At 31.7% G+C, this 20,840-nt stretch overlaps 1 protein-coding gene across 3 annotated transcripts in view; it reads left to right on the top strand.

The window, feature by feature from the left end:
- The window catches only part of LOC127729965 (LIM homeobox transcription factor 1-beta-like), a 39,376-nt gene extending 24,944 nt beyond the window's left edge, over positions 1–14,432 (top strand). For all 3 annotated transcript variants that reach the window (XM_052237965.1, XM_052237967.1, XM_052237966.1), the window contains exons 3-7: positions 1,424–1,641; positions 5,962–6,101; positions 7,377–7,454; positions 8,889–9,033; positions 12,295–14,432. In XM_052237965.1, the coding sequence (XP_052093925.1) occupies positions 1,424–1,641; positions 5,962–6,101; positions 7,377–7,454; positions 8,889–9,033; positions 12,295–12,485 (772 nt within the window). In that variant the 3' untranslated portion in view covers positions 12,486–14,432. The remainder of the gene's footprint in view (positions 1–1,423; positions 1,642–5,961; positions 6,102–7,376; positions 7,455–8,888; positions 9,034–12,294) is intronic.
- Positions 14,433–20,840: the final 6,408 nt, after the last annotated feature.

Raw genomic sequence — 20,840 nt, 5'->3', positions numbered from 1 at the left:
TGCTCTCGGGAGGGTTCGCAATTCCTGCTCCACGAGTGGCACCGTCGTTTTGTTCATACTTAATCTTTGCTATATCATTTTTTTTTTAAAAAGCCGTTAACCTAGTTTGACTCAAATTATTGTATCGTGCATGTGTATTCACTAGTTCTCAAAATGTTACTATTTCATTCAGTTTGTGTTCCAATGTGCCATTCTTTTTTTTATAGAAGCATATATATGAAAATATATATGAAAATATAGTGTGTTTACCAAACCAATATATAGGCCATGTATTTCAGTTTTGACTATGTTATTACAATTATTTTTGATTAATTAAGGATGATTGCATATTTACTGGTATTAGATACTTAAATAGTATTTACGTTTGACCTGCACGAAAAAAGTGATGTTATACTAACCAAGTACCACACACGAGGGACCTCAAAATATATGTATGTGCAGTTGACATCAGTACTGATGACACTGCTGTATAGTACATGTACTTTACTTAGTCATACGATATTTCCGTTTTAGCCGTCTGACATTGCGACTTGCACAGCATGCGTTTAAGGAAATCTTATTAACCACGCCGATTTTGGATTGAATAAATAAGGGAGGTTGATTGTACTTTACTTTCGTAACTTTGCATACATTGCCAGGTTATTGCCTTGAACAATATTGATTCAATATAAAAACTTTTTTTTTCAAAAACTACGGCACTGATCTGCAGGAACCAGAAAGTTCAAAACTTGACCAATTGATAAAGGAAAAAAATAACAATTTAACAAATAATGTATAGAAAAGGAGATGTTGTATGATTGCCAATAAGACAACTATCCACCAATGACCAATGGACAAAGATTATAACCACCACATGTCATCGTACGGCCTTCAACAATAAACCATTATATATACAGATTTTATGGTTGACATGAGCTACTAACTAATATTACAAAATTTAATGCGTTTCTTCAGTATTCTGGTGTATGCAAGCTGGTATGAATCAAGTGTAAGAACACTTGTTTATAAATGAGACGCTTATTTAACCATGGACACTTATATTGCCTTATATTGTGATTCTTGTTTTCGATTGAATGATCGCGCAAAACGTTGTTATATACTGTGTTACATGTGAAGCAGTATCTTCTTACCCTTCCGGAGCACCTAAGATCACTTCGGGTTTTTTTTTGGTGGGATTCGTGTTACTATGTCTTTAGTTTTTCTATGTTGTGTTTTAAGTACTGTTGTATATCTTTTGGTCGTTTTTCGTTTTTTGTCATGGCTTTGTCAGTTTGTTTTCGACTTACGAGATTGGATATCTCGTTCGTAGCTTTTTCCTCTCTTTTATACGCATAACCAAATTATCATTTTTTATTTACGTTGGACTGCATTTTCCTGTTAATATATGTTTAGATGTAGACTAATTGAATGTATACATTTTCAGATTATTCCGTGGAAAATGTTCTGGTTGTGGCTACTGCATATCAGCTCAAGAACTGGTAATGAAGGCTAATGGAAATGTATATCACATGAACTGCTTCCGATGTGTGGAATGTGGCCATATATTACAGAAAGGGGACCAATATGTGCTCAAAGATGGACAGTTGTTTTGCCGATTTGATTTCGACAAAGAATTTAGTGTTATTTCATATAGTCCAAAAGGTAGGCAACATATTTTTTTTATTTAAGTGATAAACATTGTAAGTCTGGAAAATATATATCTGATGTGAATGTACAACTTTAAACGGTACTAATTTTACTTCACCAAATGCATATTTCAACGATTAATGTATCTTTAGTGATGCTCGAAGCCCAAAAATCTAAAATTCCAAAATCTAAAACATACGTATAACTCGGAAATGATTTTCATTTAGACTAATATTTATGAAATACTGTTCTGTTAGTTAGAAGTAATGTTTTCACAGTAGTAACGAAAATCTCTGTAAACGCCGAGTTGTTTTTCATAAAATCGACGCGGAAAAGATGTGTGAGTTGCAACTGCTTGTCACATTCAATTTTGTCATTCATGTTAACACAAAGGCACCCTAAGCGTTTTTATATACATAAACATATAAGTTATTGAATCTGATAGGTATGACGTTGACTGACAAATTGGTACTACCAAAGATTGATAAATTTGACAAATCCATGATGACTATTTTCACAAATTTGACATTTATTGTTTGTTTCTCATGTTTCTTGCAAATTTAGTTTAAAAACAAGTCTTATTCTTTTTTCCAAGGCCTAATGTCTAACTTTTTCAATTAAATTCCTATTAGTTGAGTGTACATAGTATGAAAACGTCACGGCAGTATAACTTGTCATAAAATAAAGTTTGAATTCATGCCGTGCTACAATTGTCATCTAAGAACAAAGAAAATGTTCTACGAACACTGGTCACATCAATTAAGATTTAAATTTTTGAAGTGTGACCTTCGAGTAATTAACATTTCGAAAGTACAACCAGCATTCATTTGAATTGCTAATTGTGAAAAGTTGGCGCTGTTTAGCCGTTAGCTTCAAAGATCTGTGTCACTAAACTGTCATCCTATAAACAGAACGTGTCATTCTGTTTGTATTTCTATAATTTACTGCAGAAATTTCTGTAATTGAATCATCAATCCATTTTGAGTTTTTTTGTATGCAAAAATAAAAATAAAATGTATTTGTGACGTTAAGTACGTCATTTCTGCATGGTGCTTTTTAAGTGATGTTAATTACAAGTTTTTATGATAACCTCTTTCGTTTTTTGCATTATTTACATTTACTAGACCACAAAACCAAAAATTTACCGAATTAGATACAAACGTTAACTTCAGCACGTCTTTAACTCGTATAGCTGGCCGAGTTTTGAGTTCAGTTGTTGCGTCTGATTCATCATTACTTTTTTTTTTTTGCATTTTTTGCATTTTGTAGACTTTTTTCTTTGTAATATTCAAAACATAATCAGTACAGGACTGTTTTTTTCCCTTTTTGTTACTTGCAAAGCTTTACGGCTATTTATACAGAAAGAATGTGATATTCGAATGACTGTCCCCCTCCCTCTTCTTTTTTTTTTGTTGTTGTTATAAACAATTATGTTTAATTCTTTTTCTTCACGAGAGATACATTCAAATGACTTGGAGATATAATTATTTGAAACCCTATTCCAGCGCTATTTCTTCTGCGTACAAGAGAATTTCTTTTAAAACACCAAATGATTCCATGGCATTCTGATGTTTGAAGTATCGTCCTGAATATGCATGATATATTTGCCACTGGACGTTATACAAATGGCAATCAATCAATCCTATTTTTGACGTATACAGAGGATATAACCTGTGTTTTGTTGGGTTGATAATTAGAAATTTTTAGTCTTTAAAACATATTGAATCTGTTTACAACCTGCACAAGACAAGGTTATCCGAACTCATTAATTTTGTTTTCCTTTCGTCAGGTTGTCGTCTCTATTTTTATATGCAAGACAAAGTTAGGACTTTTTTTTAATTGGTGTGTCATTGGTTTTTTTTTAAGTTTATTTCACAACCAAACATTGACATTGTTAAAATTTTGGCCAACGTTTTTTTTTCTTTTTTTTTTTTCAATAATTCATTTACATGTATACCTTTGACGTTTTTATTTGGAAGAGTTAACAAGGCTGTTGAATAAGAAACTGATGGATCATAAAGTTCTTCACGTGTTTCGGTACTTATAAATCCTTGACTTTCAAATTTTTACTCTTGTGCCGTTCCTGATGAAGGTTACTCTAGAAAAGCGCTTCAGCTGAATAAAGCTTGTGAAGTGTTGTATTCATTTTCTTGCAAGAACTGAAATATGGTTTCAACATTTATCATTTAGAATTTACAATACTGTACATTTGCGCAATGCCAGCGACTGAAATATGAACTTCTTTTTGGTTTAAAATAAGCATTCACATTATTCGATTTTTCTATCATTATATCACTTTTCAATTTCGTTTCTGTTCTAATAGCAACTGCAACACTTGTATTTTCTGCACATTTACTAGATACACCGCGCATCGTTTTAACCAGTGGATTAAAGGCAAATTTTAAAATAAAAAAAAATAATGAAATAAAAAGCTTCTTCCAAATAATTTCAACATGTCCTATGGATTCCGAAAGTTAATATATCCTATGTATTTAAAAAGTCAATATGTCCTTAGTATTCCAAAAGTATATTAAGACTACGAACATTCCCGTAATATTTACAAACCTTATAAACCAGATCATCTTCCTTAGTTACATATATCGTGTTTCTTACATGTTTTTCAAAGTCAATTATATCTTAGATCGACAACATGGATGTCAGGTCTTTGTAAACGACATTTTATTTATGTTTATCTTATGTCTTGATAATTATCTTGTCACGAACAACATATCGTCTTAAAGATTTCCAGAATTGGTTCGATTCCAAAAAAGTCGAAGCTAGGAGATATACTTTAACGGTCGTTTATATCAAATGTGTACATATATTGTATATGTAAATTCAAGCCTTAAACTTACAGGTAAATTTTGTCATTGTTTCATTATTTTTAAGGGGGTGATGGTAAACGATGGAATATAGGTAAAAAAAGTAAGAGTCTCACGTACTTATCATCGGAGACTAAAATCTAGCATTCGAATTGAAGATCGTCCTGAACATGCATGAAATATTTGCCACTGGACGTTAAGCAAACATCAATCAATCAATCAATCGAATCGAAGAAGAACAATATAAAGCGCAAACCTATTCCTTATTTCATATCCGTTTCAATTCTTGATTCATTTGCATCAATCACAGATTCATTTCATAATAAGTGTTCATGTACCGTATGTGACAAACAAATAGATAAAATTTGTTACATTGCTTATCATACCTTTGGTTCACAATGCAGGTAAATTTAGTTATCAGGTGTCAATCGTTAAATTGTAGGTAATCTATTTCGACATTTAGGACAAAATAAGTTGCTGAACTTGGAAATTTAAAGTATTTGATATGTAAAATACAAATTAGTGGATAATGTGCTATAAACAATGTCTCGAATATATTTTTTGTGAAATTTAAACAATGCAATGTTTAATGGCTTCGTCGTCTGATATTTACTCAAAGTTTATTGTTTTAAGGCTTTTAAAACATTATAAAAATTATATCTGGCAACCACTTAATCAAAATGCATTGATATTGATTTGGACAGCTGAAAAAACGCATATGACATGAAAAATCACTTTAAGCGACAAATGACAAAAATTGATGCATTATTGCAATAAATTTTTCAAAATTTTACTAAATAATTAACAACTAAAAAAATAAACTGAAATAAATTTCAACCACAAAAATCTCGATTTCGATGATTGTAGTATTTGAAAATGTCATAACCGTCACTAAATATATACAAATATATTCATCTTCGTTTTTCTTGTACTTTCTGGTTGACAAAGGCACACAATACTGTACTTATGCTAGCTAATTAGCATAAAGAACGGGGAATTTAGAATATCATTAATATGTACAACACTAACGACAAACCAATTCTGTAATCCAATCAAAAAACGATCTACCAGATGTTAGGACACCCACACGTACACTTATATCAAAGTCTTATAAGCATATGCATTGAAGACCAGGAAATAAATTTGAATCTCATTTGCATAATTTTGCATAAAGAAAGTGTTCGTCTTGTAAGAAACTGTCAATCATTTTCAGTGTGTACTGTCAGTTACAGATATTATGTTGTTTTATACCTGTCTTTCCATGAACTTTTTTTTAACTTTTAAGATGACAAATTACAATTTAATTTTTGAAATTTTGTTTTTTATCTTCAAGCTAGATTTGATTCTTTATTTTTTCAGCTTTAAACATGCACGACTTTTTAACTGATTTAGTGTTTTTGTGCAATTTACATCTTCTTAGACTGAATATATTATTTTAATATTCAATTTAACATCAAAATGACAAATTGAGAATAATAAAGACTTTTTAACTATTGGGACTATTTTTTTTCAGTGGAAGACGATAGCGACAGTTATGAAGATTTTGATGGCGATTTAGATAGGGCAGCAAAACGTCCACGAACAATACTCAATACACAACAAAGACGAAAGTTTAAGGCAGCATTTGAACTAAATCCAAAACCCTGTCGGAAAGTAAATATTGTATTTTTACATAATTTTCTATAGAATCTTTATATTTTATAATTCCCCCTCTTTGTGTTATTTCTATACTCAAAGAACTATTGTGAGCACCATTAAAACCAGACAGTTTATTTTTAGGGAAAATTTATCACAAAGGAAGGAACAAGTTTGTGTAGTAATAAATTGTAAATTCACTACTATATACACCAGGGCCCGTATGCATAATGCTACTTAAATTAAGATTTGTTCCGAACGGACGGATTTTTTTACATGTCCTACGATAAATTAGTATTACGATTGGATATCTTAACTTAAGTGGTTTTTGCATATCAGCCCAGGAGCAGATATATATATCAATTCGGAAAAAAAAATCCCCTTGTCAAAATTTTTGCAGGAATAAAAACTTTCCATTAACCACTGTCACTAGGAATTTAGTGCAGACTTGTAAAAACCACCATTACCTTGTAATTTACATATGAACATTTAAAGAATATGCATACTAACATAATTGCCGTGAGACTAAAAAGCAATTGTTTAAAAAGGAAGAAGATACTAAAGGATTTATCAAATACCAAAACTCGAAGAAACTTCATGACCAAAAAAGAAACAAAGACGAATAGACAAATAACACTCATAAAAAAATAATAACAAAAATACCGAACTTCAAGGAAAATTCAAAACGGAAAGTCCCTTATCAAATGACAAAATCAAAATATCAAACAAATCGAAAACAACTGTCATATTCCTGACTTGGTACAAGCATTTCCTTATGTAGAAGCACTACACAGAAAAAAGGGAGCAACACGAACCCTACCAAAAACATGTGGTAAACTCATGTGCTCTCAAGATTTGTAAAAAGTAAAATAACAAAATTACCGAACGCCAAGAAAAATTCAAATCGGAAATTCCTTATCAAATGGCAAAATTAAAAGCTCAAACACATCAAACGAATGGAAAACAACTGTCGTATTCCTGACTTGGTACAGGCATTTCCTCATGTAGAAAATGGTGGATTAAACCTAGTTTTATAGCTAGCTAAACCTCTCACTTGTATGACAGTCGCATAACATTCCATTATATTGACAACAGAACCTTCACATATAATACACGTATTATACGAAACTCATCCATCTGTATAGTTATTAGATAGTTGCGCTATGTACTGTGTCTTTTGACTTATCACTGGTACACTCAATTTGCAAATATAGAACGACTTATTCAAGAAAATATTTAAATAAATAAATGGTTATTTTCTCAATATTTCAACTTTCTTTTAATTCTCTACAGGTACGAGAACAATTAGCATCGGAAACAGGATTAACCGTGCGTGTTGTACAAGTGTGGTTTCAAAATCAACGAGCAAAGGTAGGTTGAAAAAAAAAACAATAATTTTAAAGGCAATAGTAACAGAGGGTCTGGATTGAGTTTACAGAAAAAAGAATAACGGGTCAAATGTACAAAAAAATAGAAAAAAAGAGAAAAAATAAAGAATAGAGAAAAATAGGATAAAAATAAGAACAGAGAAAAATGGAGTGCATAAATATAAAGAATAGAGAATAATGGGCAAAAAAATTAAGAATAGAAATAAATGATATAAAAAATCGAAGAATACAGAAATGAAGGGCCCCTCATTTAGAACCTCATAACAGCACATTCAGTATAAACAAGGAAGTAGATGGTATAATGTATTCAAAAACATCCGCCAAAGCTGACAATTTTCCCCCGGGGTAACAATCTGCTCAATAGTCTTCTCAACTATGTTTTATTCATATAATGAAATATCATATCCTCAACTATCAAAATTAGTGCATTTTTTTTAATAATGCTTCTTTAAAAAATATAAGATCGGCATTCATCGAAAATGATATTAATAAAAGGATATGCAGTGTATACGTCAATAAGACAGCAACCCAACCAAACAATATCAGAAGACGTAGTTTTCAACTCTATACAATATGTCAATCTCTAAATCTTCCAGAGTTTCTAAAAGTGATAACATTTTTATACTCTTTATTTCAAGAAAAATTAATTATACCATCATCAATAGAAACTGATGACGCGTCAGCAGCTGACTGCTACCACTGTATAGGTGTAGTCCTAAAGAATACCGATATTGCTTGACGTTTTCACCTAATCGGACATTTCCGTATACGGTCAAATAATTAAAAGACATTTCATCTGTACCAAAGTAAACAAGAATTCGAATCTCGATTGTGTTCAGAACATTTTTTTTAAAAGAAATTAATAAGATGATGAAAAATATTTTAGAAGTATCACAATTTAAAATCTATCTGTTAACGCAATGCTTGTTCAGGTAAAATCATTTAAGTAATAGCAGTGCTGCAAAAAAAAAGACGTATCTTGTCTCATTAGAAATTAAGAACAAAAGTTAAATCAGCTATTCAAATACCGTCCTCAATTTTGACAATGTGACACTAAGACAGATGTTTTATATTTGATAAGATAGGAAACGTGTTATAAAATACCACATGTTTATCACTTTAAAGATTTGTGGTCACTTGTTTTATTACATAAACTTGAGAAACTTCATTCTCGTACCTCTCATAGCATGAGGTAGAGAAACAACATCTTCAGCTTCTCAATCACATAAGCGGTACATTTTTTTCTGCAACATATGCGCATTTCGACAGTACATGTCTCGAGGCCAAAATATTTGAAAATCCAAAACTTATTAAAACAACGAAGAGCTTATAAAACAAAAAGGACAAAAGCTACGGTATATCCAACACCGGACAAGGAATCAGAGCTTTGCATTCAAGGAACGCTTTTATATTTCAGGTAAAGAAAATGTCCCGAAGAGGTTCGGACGATTCAATTGGAAAAGAAAGAAAACGACGTGGGCGACATCTAGATGACGATAAGGATCCATCGTTGTATCAAGACATGGACGAGCAATCTATTCGTTTAGCATCTGATAACGAGGGTGAGTATAATTGCAGTCGACAGAGACACAATAAAAGCTTTTGTTCAAGTTAAAAAAAAAAAAGAAGAAACAAACACAAATATAACTCGGATAAAACAACACCTACTTGTATACATTAAGTAAGTGGTATTACTAAAACATGTCTGTCAGCGATGACCTCTTCCTTGACCAAGGGCAATGTAGTAGCAGCTATCCAGTTCGATTTAAACTGTTAGTTATTGCAATCATTCAATCTGGCATTAAGTAATAAAAACAGACATAAGTACTAAGGCTTAGTCAAAGTTAATTCAAAATTTCTTTTCAACTTATGCTTTTGTAATAATTAATTGCTGAAAATTCCCCGTTTGACGACATTGCATTTGTACTGCACTTATACAATATTAGACAAATGGAATTTGTAATGAACCTATGCAATGTCAGACCAATGCAATTTGTAATGAACCTATACAATATCAGACGAATACGTTTTCTAGTACAGCATTGGCATTTCTTTTGGCAAATCATTATGAGTCACTTTTTGCTCCCCCGTTCTTGTGAAGACACATCCTCTAGTTTAATCTTGATTGAAGTACACTTGCACCTCAGTATAATACTGGTAAACACGTGATGATAAATGTCTTTTTTATGCAAAAATTAATAGTCAGTGTAGCATATTTTATACCCTTTGGTTTTTTTCTATTTCTATATTAATAAAACAGGGGATTAATATTCTATAAAATATAATCAAATACACTTTGGCCTTAAATAGTATAATGCGATGCTTTAATTATAATATAACCTTGAATATAATATCCTACAGTCCGACACGTATTAAATCCGGAAATATCCAGTTTTTATTCAGCATCTCTTACAAGGCATCTGTTGGTTGAACAACGAAAAAAAAAATACAGGATTAATTTTAATAAAGTCCATCACTAAAAAAACAGACAAATTTCGTATTAATGCAGGGAATCGATTCGACACTAATGGGGGCTACAGTGTTGCTACACATTTATTTATAGTGTAAGTCTTTTTTCTTGGAGTGTGTTGTATCAAAACCATGTTTTTTCTTTGAAAAACCTCAAGTAATGCAAGAATACATTCTAGACCGATTGACGGACAGCCGCAAGTTAATTCACATAGCCGATTCTAGTATTACTAATTTAACTATGTATTAGTAAATTAAAATAGAATTATCCATGAGAAATATATATGTCCATTATCGTCTATTCAGCAAGTGAACTATCGGAGATTTTGTATTCTTTCATGTGGCACATATTTTGTAAACACTTTCATCATTAAAAGCACATGTAGCATGAAATAAATTTCGCTGAAATTTAGATAATGTCTTTTTCTAACAACATTTACTATGTAGTGAGTGTTTTAAGCTATAGACTTACTATAAAATTGAGAATGGAAATGGGGAATGTGTCAAAGAGACAACAACCCGACCATAGAACAGACAACAGCAGAAGGTCACCAACAGGTCTTCAATGCAGCGAGAAATTCCCGCACCCGGAGGCGTCCTTCAGCTGGCCCCTAAACAAATATATATACTAGTTCAGTGATAATGAACGCCATACTAAACTCCAAATTGTACACAAGAAACTAAAATTAAAAATAATACAAGACTAACAAAGGCTAGAGGCTCCTGACTTGGAACAGGCGCAAAAATGCGGCGGGGTTAAACATGTTTATGAGATCTCAACCCTCCCCCTATACCTCTAGCCAATGTAGAAACGTAAACGCATAACAATACGCACATAAAAATTTATAGTTCAAAATATAAAATTTATATGGTAATAATGACTGCGCAAATTTCTTCAAATATCTAAGTTCTTTTACGTCATAAAAATAATAAAATCATGGTGCTATCTTAATAAATAATTATCGTAAAATTTTCGATTCACGCAAAATGCATTAGCGTTTTATCTCAAAATGCAAATCACACCATTACATATCAAATGTATTAGATAAATACATTTGTGAATACATTTGGTGGAATGCTATCTTTAGGGATCTTTTTGAGAGTTTGTCTTACCAATTTACCTTCCTTTTAAGTATTTGAGCAAGATTCCCGTTTTTTACCCATAAAAATTCACTAATGAGGAGTATACTAGGTTATGCTCAATTTCAACACTTAATCGTGGAATTAAAAGCACATAAATATTTTTTCTCTCATCTGAAATCTTCTTTAATGGCGGCTTATGCATCAAAGGATACGTCCATAATAGGACACGGTTGAGTCAATAGGAGACAAGTGCATGCATAAATTGTCTACAGTACATAGATATTTTAATGATCACATGATTAAGAAAGATAGGAATTTCAGTTAAATACTTAGGCTCTCAAAATTATTAACTTGTTTCGTGTTTTCCTGGCAGAAAATAATCGGGTAGGTAAGTATTTATTTTTTTTAAATATTTTACTTGGACTATATAGGGAAACGTTCTCAATTTAACGGTGCTTAATCAAAAATATCTGGACTTTAACGGTGCTTATCGATATAAATGTCCATAAAATGTGTCGGGTAGGCATAAAATTTAAGGTAGGTAGGGAGACAGACAAGAAACAGAACAGAAAATTGTTGGCCTATTAACTATTTAATGCAATAAATAAACAAACATTTACAGAGACATTTTAACTTCAAATGGAAATAATGCATTTGCAATAATAAATCTCTAAATAAATCTATAAAATATTGGGAAAGTACGTTTTTTTATCTACAGCGCTATTAAAAAACCATTTGCTTAAATCAAAAAAATAATTTTAATGCAACTGATACAAAACACTGAAAATAACAGATCTTATCTGCAATTGCTACAAAAATCCGTTAAAAATAGACCAAGTATTAAATAAAGTTTTTTTTTTGTAAAATGGACCAAATGAAAAATGGTATTAGCTTATTGTGAGCATTCCATGACGTTACAATCGCATATAAATTAAGAGGTGCATGTAGATATCGACCCGGGTGATGCCCCGATTTGAAAGTAAATATATCTGAGTGTAAAACTATGAATGGATTTACATACTACTGAAATATTTAGAAAAGGAAATGTAAATATTCAGTCTGCCAGAATGAATGATTAAACCGTTGTGACCAAAATCGGCTGTTCAAAGCGTGTAAAAAAATCGTAATACAGTTAAGTACATGCTTAGTATAGGAAATGTCTGGTGTTTAATAAAAAAATTAAGGGAGGTGATATTTCTTGATTGATACTTGATTGATCAATGACCATTTCAGCTAATCAATTGATAAACATTCTAATTTTATTTTTACAGGTTCTTTATATTCCAATGTGGATCTGTCCAACAATATGTTTATGGATGTGCAAACATCAGAAGATTCAGCCGAGTCACCCGAACAGAATATTTCAGAATCTCTCGGACCTGATTTGAATAAATCGAGGTGCCCGACCAATCATATTAACAAACTTTATTCCATGCAGAACTCGTATTTTTGTGCAGAGTGAAGTCAGCGTTTAAACTCATTCCGCCCTATCATTAGACATTTTATATAAATTATTTAAGCATTTTCTTGTAAATATGTTGAATGTGATATAATTCAAAAGTTTTGTCCTACATACATATATGTGAGGGAAAAATAAAAAAAATTGTGCATAGTGAACACGGAAAATACAACTGTGTACAAATGACAACTTTCACGTATACAAAATGCATACATTTAAGTCATTCAAGTGCTGTACAACAGAATAAAATTAGTATAATTATTTTACAATGAACAAGGTATGTTTTACCGGATTCATAAAGGGTCAACTAGTCCTCTAATGCCTTGATATAAAAAAGAGAATACTGTTCACAACACATTTATACAAGTATTTTCAAACAACTATTTATTAAATTTTTTGACAGTGTTATCATCAGGATTGCTCAATAATATTCATAACTTAAAAGTCATTGTTAATTTATTTATTCATTAAACATCGCATTTTTATTCTATGGCAAACGGTGGTGTCAGATTCGTAGAAAAAAAATCTTTTCTAGTTTCTTAGCAACATTGTAGAAAAGTTTGTTGTTATTTTTTAATGTATTTCTTTTCATACGCATTTGGCATATTATATAAATCTCAGATATCGTGTTTCAAATGGTTACTTTATTAATAGTTAAAGATTTTTTCGTTTTAAATTGACGAATATCAAAAATTTAATTACTATTTCACACAATCGGTATTATACCCCCAAAAAAAGAAAAAAAGAAATTTGCTATAATGTTTAGATATCTTAATACAAATAAATTTCACAATACTAGTAGTGTCTGATCTTAAAAGTTTTCCTTCAGTCAGTTCACATTTATAATTATTTTACATGAAACATGATATCTTAAATTTATACAATATATGTCTATTGTTATAGTTCATTTGGTGCATTATATTATTTGTTATCTTTTCACTTTTACATATTACAGCAACATTGATCTTAGATTTGTCTTCTTCCAATGTTATTGTTGGTAAAATCATATGATTATCGAACGGCAAATAGCTTTGACTTTACTAATGTCCCATTCCCTATTCCATTGCTTAGATTTTCGACAATGCAGCTATTTTGATAACCAAAAAAGAACCGTTTGTTCTTGGAGAAGATTTTAATTCGTTTGATCCACTTAAAAAAAACCAGGATGTAACTAAAAGACTTCGGTAAACTTCGGCTCTTTTCGACAACATTCGGAAACTGTACTTCATAAGGTGGTAGCAGCTGTATATGACAAGATATGAACAAAATTAATCATATTGCAATATTTTAGGATATCATTTGACATGATTATCAGAAACAATATAGAACTGAAATATTTTTAAAAAAAAAGTGAAAAAAAATTGAATATTATATCTGATCGTTACATGAAATGTACTACACGCTTATGATGCATTTATTTTTTTTTTATTATTATTATTTCATATTTTTGAAATAAGATTCGTATCTACTAGAACTGCCAATAACCAATGTTCAATTCCATAATGTTGCATCTTAACCTTGTGTTAGACACATTTCTTATAAGTTCAGCTTACTTTCACAATAATTGTTACTTCTTGTAACGATTTATAGATTTGTATTCAAAAGTAAAACTATGAATTTGGTTTTATAATTGTAAATATACAAGCTTAGTTCCATGTTATTTCTTACATATTTTGAAGTATTTCTTTAATCCCTGTTTTTTTTAAAGTACCCACAGTGGGTTATTATTAAAAGTGTAATTTATTTGATCATTATTGCTTAAAAGTGCTTTCTGCATAAAGACAATAAAACAGGTGAATTTCTTAACATGGACAAGGCATTTATTTATTTTTTACCGCAATTTCATTGAAATTTGCATTATTTCGTTGTCGTTAACTATATATATGTGCACTGTTTTATTTGTAAATTTATTATTTATTTATTTTACTTCCAAATAAAATATGGAGGCTATTAGGAAATTTGTTGTTTATTAAATTACTAGAAATTATTGCAAATGAGAAGGACCTTAAGTTTCTATCAAACTCCGAAACAATGGCGACGTCGCTTTGCTAAACTTGTTACCACTGTTTCGGAGTTTGCCTTTCTATCGATTATCCGAAATAGGTGATGTATTATAATTTCCAATGAAATACTAACCACCAAAGACCAAAGGAAGTGAGTGTAAGCAAATATAAGTCATTGTACGGCTTCAATAATGAGCAAAACTCATACCATTAACTTTGCTATGAAATGTCTATAACTCACATACACACACACATATACTAATTATATAAAAATTCTTTAAAATTTTCAACATTTTCAATAATATAATATAAAGTATACATAACATTGAATTCACCATTTTTAATGAAAAAGTCTAGATAAAGGTAGCATTCAACACCTTAAAAAAAAGAAACATACACAGTTGTTAACTTCTGTGTCATTTGGTCTCTAGTGGAGAATTGTCTCATTGGCAATCATACCACATCTTCTTATTTTTATATGTGAACAATACCAATATACATGTATATATATTATATGTCATACGGTAGGACAACTCGATTATTGATAAGTCTATATATGTATATATAGTAGCTGTAAGACTATAAGGATAGTCGAAGAGTTATATATGAACACTCTTTCTACAAACACACACACTCGCGTGCGCGTGCACATCTACATGTATAAATGGATTTGAAACATTGTCACAAAATTAGGTATTCAAATCCAGCTGATGGAAGGACAAAAATTTGGTACCGCAAACTTTATTGACTCAATTTCAGACGAAATATATGTTATTTGTGGTGTTGGCTATGTGTAAGCCATGATTTACCAACGGAGAATATAAGTTTTAGAGTTGTCACACATTTAAACGTACATGTATAACATTTTTAAAAAGTTGGTGTATTGATCTAGGTTGCTGAACAAAGTGCAGGCGAAGTTGCCACGATGTCACAGAGACATGGGTTCCACTCCCGCCGAGGGAAGGACAAATATTTGCTTACGCAAATTTTCAAATCTAACATTGTTGACCTTAATTTCCAGACGAAGTACATGTAATAAGTTGCGTAGGCAATGTGTTTGTATCGAGAATGTGTCGAAGAGTTTTCACACTTTAGAGAAAACACACAAGCGACACAATATATTCTACATTATACGTAGGAAGTGAGTTAAGAATTATAGACAGAACACAATTCAACCACTGTTGTTCGATTAACTCCTTTAATACAATAAAAATGAGCAATTAGTGTAATAGTTAAAGCATGTATAGGAGAAACACAAAACAATCCGGGTCTTTTTTTCGATGAGCACTTTCCACATAATGAAAATAAGCAATAAGTGACATTGTCATTTTCCAATTCAATTATTTGAAATCTTAAGTACTAAGTATCCATGTGATTTATTTGGGATGTCAAGGTACACAGTTCAATAAAAATTAAAATCGGTGACGAGGTTGCATAATAAAAATGACAAATCATTTTAATACCACCACCAAGGACTACGTACAATTATCAAACAGAAATTCATATAAATGTTATTATTACAATTATATTTAAAGTATGCAATTTCAAACAAACAAACGATGCATACTCAATTTACATGAATTCAGTCGAACAATAGGAAATATATAATGCTGAATCTTCTGTCTAATCTTCTCACCTATGCCTAAGGAAGAGTGAAACATTAGGTGAAAATTACAATATTAACATGATACTGTAACTTAAACTTCAAAATGCTACACTTCAAACTTGTCAAAAAAATTAAAAAGACAATGAAATATAGTTTAACAATGTCTGACACATACGCTAAATTTGTAAACGAAACTAAGCTGAAAGTCGTCTTAATCGTGAAGACAGATTCTTCAAGCTTGTATTACATGTCTTATATGACTAAGGATGTCATTTCGACCACCAATGCTTAATACTATTTAGGGGGTATGTTTGTGTCAGGCGAATGGAATTTTTGAACCCTTAAAGACGTCATGAAATCATTTAAGATTTCTTTTAAAATAAAATGTAAATTTTGTTTCCCACAGTTAAGTAGAAGCAGATATCTTTATTCTACCTGCCAAACAGGTGCTTTGTGTAAATAAAAACAATAACCAGTCTGCTTACCTTTTGTTTCAGCAAATAATACTCGGTATTTAAAGTAAAACATCGATGTGTTTCGATGGTCATCCATGCAACACAATCTTTCTCTAAATGTATGTTACAACTCATCCAAAAAAGAGTTCTAGTGACCCTGAAAATCGATGTGTAACGATATATCTCTGCGCCTTTCAGAAGGTGATGATCCGAGCAGATCTCTATCGGCAAGACAATAGTTATCGTTTATGTTTATCTGGACAGGTATATCATCTACAATACACAAAGTAGCTCCTATAAACAAAAGATTGAATTATATAACACAATAAATAGTTTTTATGCATTGATTAGAAGAAACCTAAAGTTGGATTTAAAAGGAGACCAACATATATTATAACTTTATGTTTGTCATATTATCCCTGAGCATCCGTCCTTCCGTCTGCCTGGCATTCACAAAAGTTGCCGACCCAAAATATCATACAAAGAAATGGTACGAAAATTGATAGAACTACTTCTCACCGTATATATATATATATATATATATATATATATAAGTGCCTATAAATAGCAGCACATGACATACAAATCTATGGGAGTGTGGATTAATCAGTACAGAGATTAATTCAATTACACAAATAAAATTATAGATTGCCTAACAATGTAATTTTAACATTGTTACATTTATCATAACGATAGATGCACGCTTGATAAAGCTAGTTAGTCTAGCGAAATATTGCGTTTATTTTCATCATTTTGTAAATATTTTAAACATTCTTATATTTACATACTAAATAGTGTGTTAAAATTACATTGTTAGGCAATCTATATATATATATATATATATATACATATATATACACATATATTATATTATAAGTACGTCTAAACAAGTGACAACTCTACAACAGATCCGTTGATCGGATCACCAGTGAAGGTGATACACGGCTGAAAACACATATTATATTCATAATTTCTCTAAATTTCAACACAACAATGTTAAATCTGCAAATTTGCTAAGCAAATTTTTGTTCTGCGGGATTCGAACTCATGCTATTGGGATATCGAGACAACACCGCCTGCATTGTGTCCAGCGCTCTAGACCACTAGGCCACCTAGACTGAACTAAAAATTCAGATTTCGGTGGCCTAGTGTTACCTTTCCTCGTCAGTAGAATCTTAGAGTTGTAACACAGTACATGATATATTAGGCATTAAGATGGAATTGCTTGCAGATTAGCTAAATTATCTATCGTAAAGGATCGTAAGATGCAGTCACAGAAATAATTATTTGATAAGTACGTCGAAACAAGTGACAACTCTACGACAGATCCGTCCATGGGATCACCAGTGAAGATGATACACGACTGAAAACACATATTATATTCAAAATTACTCTAAATATCAACACAACAATGTTAAATCTGCAAATTTGCGGAAGCGAATTTTTGTTCTTCCCTCTCCGGGATTCGAACTCATGCTATTGGGATATCGAGACAACACCGCCTGCAATGTGTCCAGTGCTAGTTATGCACCTCCATTTTCATATTTCATCAGACACGGTTGTTGGGGTTTTCATCTAGCAAAACATAACGTTGCCTTTCTATCTATGAGGAAGTTTGTCATCTGAAGATCTGATTACCCTTCCGGAACACCTGAGATCACTCCTGGTGTTTCTTTTAGATTCGTGTTGCTCAGTATTTAGTTCATTTATGTTGTTTGATGTGTACTGTTGTTTGTCTTTTGGTCGTTTTTTTGTTTTTCGCCGTGGCATTGTCAGTTTGTTTTCCACTTATGAGTTTGAATATCTATTTGGTATCTTTTCCCTCTCTTATCCTCACAAAATGTCTTACAGTTTTCAATAAATGGAGAACGAAATGTTAGAGTTGCTTCATCATGTATTTTTTTGCAAATCAAATAATGCTATAGCGTTGTCTTTTTAGGCTTAAACAGGTGACAACCGGATGCACATATGTTTTCAAATGTTTTTTTGATGAACACCTTTTAGATTTTTGTCAGTTTTAACCTATATTTTGTTAATCCTAGGCGTACAATTTTAAAAGGGTGTGAACTAGTATGAATTTATAAACAACTATTCAGTAAAATACTGCCAAATATGAATAAATTGCTGTTATATCAGTCCCCAATGCTTATATTACCTAAAAATATATTATGAGCTACAAGATATGCTTATACAAATTTCTGTGTAGTGTCTTATGGATTGTTATTTGTATATTCTTCTTTTAATCAAAGAGAGGCGAAAGATACCAAAGTGACAATCAAACTCATAAGTAGAAAACAAACTGACAACGCCATGGCAAAATACGAAAACGATCAAAAGACAAACAACAGTATGCAAAACACAACATAGAAACTTAAAGACTGAGCAACACGAACCCCATAAAAAATCAGGGTGATCTCAGGTGCTCCGGAAGGGTGAGCAGATCCTTCTTCCCCAAATCAAGGTGTTGTTTGTATTACTTGTGGATTTTAATTGCTCCTATTTTTCAATTTTTCAATTTTGTTAATTTGTTTTCATCATAAATACTTGTAGATACACATATTTGTCACTGGTCGTTAAGCAATACACACTCAATCACTCATAAGAAGGGTCAGATAAAGCTCGCCTTCGGGTGCGGGATTTTCTCGCTGTGTTGAAGACCCAATGGTGGCCTTGGGCTTTTTTCTGTTCTTTGGTCGGGTTGTTGTCTCTTTGATACATTTCCTGTTTCCATTCTCAATTCTATTTGTCAGCATTCCCGTCATATAAAGAAGAAGTGTGTCCTGTGATGTGGAGAACGTGAAATGAAAAAAGTAATATTATCATGAAAAAGTTAAAACATTTTTAGCTTTACTGGTGCAGTTCTACCAATCTATGACTTATCGATGTGTAACACGACAGATATCGATCTTTATGCACCAAAACGTTAAATATGGAGTGACAAATATGCTGCTAAAACATCCTTATAACCATAAGTACATTTTAAAAGACCTCATCTTTATGATATTTACTTGTACCAAATTCGCTGATGCCATACTTGAAATTATTGCTGATTTAAAAGATTAGTTTAAAAGAAACTAGACCCCAATGGTTGACTAGGTTTATAAAAATATGGTCATCAGTAAACTTTTCCAGTCCGGCAGTAAAACACTTGAAAAAATGGGGCATCTGTTTGGATGTATAAATACAGAGCCACGTCCGGTTGGAATGGGGACGATAAATCTGATACATCGTGTAGGATTATTGCCACGCTCTATGTGCGTTAAATAACCATTGCAACAACTCACTTATGGGTCCATATGTGGTCAGTTGCGAGGCAAAACTTCTGTCTCCATCCAATTTGCTATCATTTACATGCGACAGTCCAAATTTTCCACCATTCATACCGATCGACCTACCTTGAATAATCTACCTATTGTGTTTACTGTCTCATTCCCAAAGTGTATGAAATATTAGCAACAGGACATTTATCAAGCAACAATCAATCAATCAATCTAAGAAACCAGTATATTTCCAGGTAAAAGAGAGGTGAACGTGCCAAAAGGACATTCAAACTCATAAGTCGAAAATAAACTGACAACGCCATGGCAAAAAAAAAGTAAAAGACAAACAACAGTATACAACACACTAAAGACTGAGCAAACGAACCCACCAAAAACCTGGGGCGACCTCAGGTGCTCCGGAAGGGTAAGCAGATCCTGTTTCACACGTGGCAACCGTCGTGTTGCTCATGTAAGTATCAAAAATTTACTAAATTTGCTGCGTTCGAAGCGTCAAAAACGTTAAAACCAGAACTCCGATACTAAGATGCAAATATACGTTTAGAGCTATATGATCGAATGGACCTTCGAGGATAATACGTTATCTCTATAGGCGAATTGAATTAGCACTGGACGGATTGAATCTTCGATGGATAATCTTGGTCACTAGATGAGTTGCACCATCAGGAATAATAGTCAACCATCAGTGTGGTCGTCAATTAAAGGAGACATGTTGCGTTTAATAAAACGCCTTTTAACACTTTCCATTACTGTAACTCGATGTTGGTATGTGTTAATTTAAAATTAGCATGTACTCTTTTAACAAAGCAATATAGATTAGATGTTTTGTATTGTACATTACAAATGCAGTTGATTCAAAAGACAGTATTATCAATGTGTTCATTGTACAACTCGAATGTATACTATCATTTCCAGTCTGCTAAAGCTTGAAACATATCTTCTCTAAGTTTTGTCTATTTAAGGCACCTTTTGTGAACTGGTTGCCTAGTTTGGTTTGATCGTTTAAACATAGATAA

This window comes from Mytilus californianus, unplaced genomic scaffold (genome assembly GCF_021869535.1).
Source record: "Mytilus californianus isolate M0D057914Y unplaced genomic scaffold, xbMytCali1.0.p SCAF_2, whole genome shotgun sequence".
NCBI lineage: Eukaryota > Metazoa > Mollusca > Bivalvia > Mytilida > Mytilidae > Mytilus > Mytilus californianus.
The sequence above is the reverse complement of the archived record's forward strand: the minus strand, read 5'-3'. Positions and strand labels throughout refer to the sequence as shown.